This window comes from Setaria italica, chromosome IX (genome assembly GCF_000263155.2).
Source record: "Setaria italica strain Yugu1 chromosome IX, Setaria_italica_v2.0, whole genome shotgun sequence".
In the NCBI taxonomy this organism is placed as follows: Eukaryota; Viridiplantae; Streptophyta; class Magnoliopsida; order Poales; family Poaceae; genus Setaria; species Setaria italica.
In genome coordinates this window covers 19,649,769-19,655,159 of record NC_028458.1, presented here as the reverse complement: position 1 = coordinate 19,655,159, position 5,391 = coordinate 19,649,769, and the positions used below count along the sequence as shown (strand labels likewise).

The 5,391-nt window shown below is 43.4% G+C and overlaps 1 protein-coding gene across 1 annotated transcript; it reads right to left on the bottom strand.

Annotated features, from left to right (window-relative positions):
- Nucleotides 1–344: 344 nt before the first annotated feature.
- Nucleotides 345–3,370, bottom strand: LOC101772415 (40S ribosomal protein S7). The gene is made up of 5 exons (XM_004983011.3): nucleotides 3,201–3,370; nucleotides 3,028–3,101; nucleotides 2,813–2,936; nucleotides 936–1,118; nucleotides 345–707 (listed from the first exon to the last, which is right to left on the bottom strand). Exons 1-5 carry the CDS (start codon nucleotides 3,273–3,275, stop codon nucleotides 585–587), a joined length of 579 nt encoding a protein of 192 aa, XP_004983068.1. The 5' UTR covers nucleotides 3,276–3,370; the 3' UTR covers nucleotides 345–584.
- Nucleotides 3,371–5,391: the final 2,021 nt, after the last annotated feature.

Sequence of the window (5,391 nt, the reverse complement as noted above, 5' to 3'; positions counted from 1 at the left end):
GCATAATTTAACCGTAATGCTCAAAACCGAATTTAAATTTTATTACTTTGGATCAAATTAAGTTGAAGCAAATTCGTAACAGATAAAAGCTATTCTAGAACTAGTACAATTCAGCGAGGTCAGCACTGTCACTCACAGCAACCATTACACAGGACCTAAATCCATAAGTTAATATTGTATGTACACGTTGCAAAAAATGACTGGGAAAACAAAAACAGAATTATCTATAAGCATAACAGATTTGATTAAAAATGCAAAATGAACTGCCAAAAAGAAATGCAAGCTAAGAACTGCATATCAAAAAAAACTGCTGACGTCAACAAAGCAGAAGTAGAGTAGTGATATAAAAAATGAAATGATGAAAACGCACCATCATAGGCAGATAATGTAGTGAATATATCACAACTTAGCGAGCAAAATTCGACATTTTTCATGATTGTTTGCAATCGTGGCCTAAACACCAGGTTCTGCATTGAAACTATTGATTTTGATTTCTAGAATACATAGTAGGTGTGACAAATATTCAAGCAAGATACCCAGAATCTGATACATGAAAACAGTCAGCTATCCAACAGGATGCATCCTCAGGCAGTATCGGTCACAGGGTACTCATAGACCACATCCTTCCCGCAAAGCCTGCGGTACACAGCACTGAATGTCTCCAGCTTGTACTCAGTGTTGTTGCGCTCCTTTGGGTCCAAGAAGATCTGCCAGCAAATTAGTGAAATAACAGAGCTCAATACTCAGCAAGTTCAACAGCAAAACAAGTAACAATTTATCGTTAATCTATTTGGTTCATTATTCTTTTATTGAAACTAATAAGTATTACGTCCATAACAAATATAGTGCATGCGCATTGATGCAATTCTCCAGAAGACCAGGCAGGACATAATAAATTATGTAACCAGTGGTGCCGAACATTGGTTAAACCTTACCTTGATGATCTTTGATCCATCAAGGTGATATCTGACACGTTTTCCCACAATCTCAGCCGGGTAGACAACATCCTCCAAGATACCATCATGAACAGCAGTTAGAGTTCTGGTGCGTGGGCGAACAACAGCAGAACCCTTCTTGGGTGGCCTCACGATCCGCCTTGTTGCAACAATCACCACATCCTGCATGAAAAGTTTAACTCCATGTTAACTACTTATCACTTTTATATGTTCATCAAGACATATCTTTCATACCAACCATAATATCATAGCTAGTGTGTCCTAAGTGGTTGTAAATTGTCAGCTGTAGGGATGGCAATTCCCCCCGCGGGGCCAGATCCCCGCGGAGACCAAACCCGAACAGGGCAGTGACGGGGACAAATTTCCCCTCGCGGGGGAAGCGAGGCGGGGACCCGAAACATTATCGGGGTGGGGGCGGGGGTGATTTTCTCCCCGCAGGGCACCATGGGGACCCACGAATGCTTGTGGCCCATCTAAAATAGCAGCCCAACAGCTTAATACACCAACGTACATATATAAAACTCCAACCTTCCGGCCTTCCGCGAACCCTAATCAGTCACAGAGGACGACCGCCGCCACCCAGCACTCTCCATTCATTCATCTCGCTCCTGAGTTCTCACCTCACTTTCGCCGTCACCAGGCATGAGGCCGCGAGCGGCAAGTCGACAAGCACAACACAAGGCGAGGCCACCTGGCCGCAAGGACCAGACGCTGGATGCGCCATCTCTTCCTCGCGGAGGTGTCGCCGTGCTGGCGAAGGGCAAGCTTTCAACATCTGTGCGCGGCTGACCAACTTCTCTAAGCATTGTTTGTGCCTTCGTGGTCAGCTGTAGGCATTCCAACGGCCAGCGCCGCTACCGCTGTTCCCGTCGTTCTCGTGCAAGTCTGCCACATTGAATTAGAGTGTTGTCTGTTGTGTACGTGTTGGCATTTTGCTGCCTCGTGGAGCACAGCTGCAGCATGCAAGCTTCTAGTAATCTTGTTAGGAACTTATCTCATGGATTTGCTCGTTGTTAACTTATCTGCCACATTTTGCCTGATTTGCTCGAATGTAATACTGGCTGCTCATCCCCACAGGGCTCCGACGGGGTGCGGGGATCCAACGGGGGCGGGGACAGGGCAAACTGTTCCCCCGATTGAGGTTTCAGGGACGGGGCGGGGATCAGAGATCGGGGATCGGGGTGGGGACGGGGAGTGTCCCCCCGGCCCCGCACCACCCCGTTGCCATCCTGAGTCAGCTGTACTGATTCATAATTTAAGGATCACTATAAGGTTGTGGTGAACAGAACTGGGAAACAAACATGGGAACAACAGCATGAGACAATATGTGCATGACAAGGCCATAAGAACAAATGGACCTGCAGCCTTCTTATGGGGGGCAACATTTGGAATATCCGGACACATGTTTACCAGTTTCATAAGTGAAACAACCAACATCAATTGTTCACTTTTACATGGTTTATCTACAGCCATTTGCAAACACAGATACAAAGGTAACTGCATTACAACCAATCAGCAAAATACAGCAATCGAGAAGCTAGAATATATTTGCTTGCAGATGCATCCAATCTATGAATTATGACAGCATACAATTAGGAAATCCTTCATAACTAACAGCACAGCCTGCATTCCTATGCTAGGGAGCAATCAAGTCAGACTAAATGATGACTCTAAAGTGTATTCTTATTCTCATTATCCCTAACCATCACTAGGTGGAAGCCTACCTAGTAGTCTGACTACATTCCGTGCAACTAACTGATGCTTAAAACATCACCTTTCCACCCGTCCGCTAACATTTCACAAAGCAATCAAAGCAGCAAAAGTACAAAATGGTGGCGAGGCCAGAATTCACGGACCTTGCCGCTGAACTTCTTCTCCAGCTCCCTGACGAGCCTGACGTGGATCTTCTTGAAGGCCTTGCGCAGCCTGTAGGGCACGTGGATCACCACCGCCTTCCTACTCCCGGCCACGTCCATCTGGCTGCAACCACAGCACTATAACATCAGCAGCAACAACATCGCCGACCACTCCAGTGAAAGTTAACCAAAGGCAAAGCAACGTGGTCACTCACAAGGCAGAATTGATGTAGAGGTCCCTGAGGTCGCTCTTGAGCTCCTGGTTCGCATTCTCCAGGTCGAAGAACGCCTGCAAAACACGCGGCGAACAGCATCAGAGCGTGGCCGGGGAAGATCTCCAGGCAACGCCTATGGCGGCGGCGGCGATGTGAGGAGTCAGCCCGTGTACCTGCGCCACGGAGGTCTCGAACTCAGAGGGCTCAAGGCCCTTGTCCTTCTGGATCTTCTTCCTCGCGGTGTACATCCTGCCTCGCTTGCCTGACCTTCGCCGGAGCTCAGCGCTAGGAGCGCGGTTGGTCGAAGGGCGGCGGCGGCGGCGCTAGGGTTGAGAGGAAGGCTTTGGAGGCACTGGATCGGCTTTTGTAGGTGAGGGAGTTGCAGGCTGGGTTTGGGCCTGGCTGTTTCATGGCCCAATTTGGCATTCGCCAAATTCATAAAAGTAGCCAGCCCAAAAACAAACAATGAGTAATTTGATGGAAATCAGCCCGCACCACGCATGTTTTTTGACACGTGGGACATGTCGGATAACGTCAAAGTTGATGTCATATTCATATCCTACAAAAAAAAAATGCAGTTTTTGATAAATTCTTTGGAAGTCCTGTGATCTTAGTATAAGGAAAGTCTAGATTCGCTTTCACAACTTTCACCGAGTGCACTTTCACCGATTCTTTTGATTTGCCAATAACCTTACGATTTCACTCAATAACGTGCCTGCCACTACCATGAGTTAATTGCAATTTGCAAAAAGTATGTTTTCATGCCTTGTGACATGAGTATTCAATAGTCACGATTAGCAGAATAGTGAAACTTCTAGACGAGTGGTTTGACGTTTCTTGTTATCACATTGGTAATTGTACTTAATTATAGTGTTTTCATTCGGTACTAATTGCTAAAGCAAGCTAAATTATATATGAACTCAATTTGCTTTTGAATGGTTCTCCGCATATGTTAAATTGGTAGCTAATCTATGTTCTTCCGCAGCAGCTGCTGAATGACTGTCCCCAAATTTCTATATTGCTATTTTGATGCTTGTGAAGGGAAATTGTGTTGCCCGTAACAACGCACGGGCATGATGATGTTAAACAAGGATTGAAGGTTAAGAACATACTCTTCTTCCGCTTTTTAATATATAACATTTCAAAATGGTGAGAGTATCTTGTAATTTGTTTTGTGGATCACTCTAGAGGAAAATGCATGCACAAAATGTAAATACTCCATCCGTTATAAAATGTAGGTCGTTGACTTTCTAAATACCTAGAGTTTGTTACGTATCTAGACATAATCCTATACTTAAATGCATAGCAAAATCTATGTATCTAGAAAAGTCAAAACAACCTACATTTTGGAACGGAGGGAGTATCATACATCATATATGCGATTGAAATCCAAACCATCGCACACTATGTTTCTTCAACAACAATGCAACCAACGCCTCCCATGTGTATTTCCTCCTCTTCGTGCTCTTTAGTGCTGAAATCAGTCCCCGTGCGTTGACCTTTGATTCCTTCTCCCTCTCGTAAAGTGCATCAGTCGTTTCAGGATATATGTCTCTAACAGGAATACTCTGGTGTTATGTGAACACCTCTAGTGTTAGCATAGTAATTAGGAGCTAATCATCTGCATAACCATGATCATTAGCATATTTTTGTGTGCATCTTGGTATGATGTAATGTCTCTAAGCATTGTTGCACAAATGAGGCATTTTACCTTTTAAATGGTAATTAAAGGAAGAATTAAGCTAAATAAAATTTAAATATTAATAAAAATGATGAAATGTGAAAATATAATATTTCTGCTCAAAATAGTTAAGGATGTCAAACAAACCACGAATCGATCCTAAACATGTTTTGAAAGTTGACACAAGTCAAATAGCTCTTTGAACTTAAGAGGAGAAAAGAAATCGAAGTGTTGCTTGTTCAAATTTTGCTAGGTTTGACCGGCTTTAAAAATTACTTTTTCAAAACATCTAACTTTGACCAACAGGAAAGTTGCAGTATGGTTTATGTATTTTCATCTAGGTGTGTTGTGGTTCAAACCTTGGTCAAAATGTAGTCAAACTACTGTTTCAGCCATCACCTGAAAAACCATTCCCCTGAAAACAGCATTAACATGCATCAAGGCTATTTGATGTTCTCAAAATTTTACATAAGAACTTTCAAAATTTTCTTTATTGAACCTGTTGCCCTATGCTAGAAACTGATATGCAGCACAAGTTTGGTGTTTTTCAACAACATTTTAGCTTTCAAATCCCTATTCAAACTTGGCTAAAAACTCATTTTGGGCCTATGAAATTTCAAAGAAAAACTAGATTTGTTCAAGGTTCAAGCTTGAGTAGTTTTCAAACCAGTGGACTTTTGAAC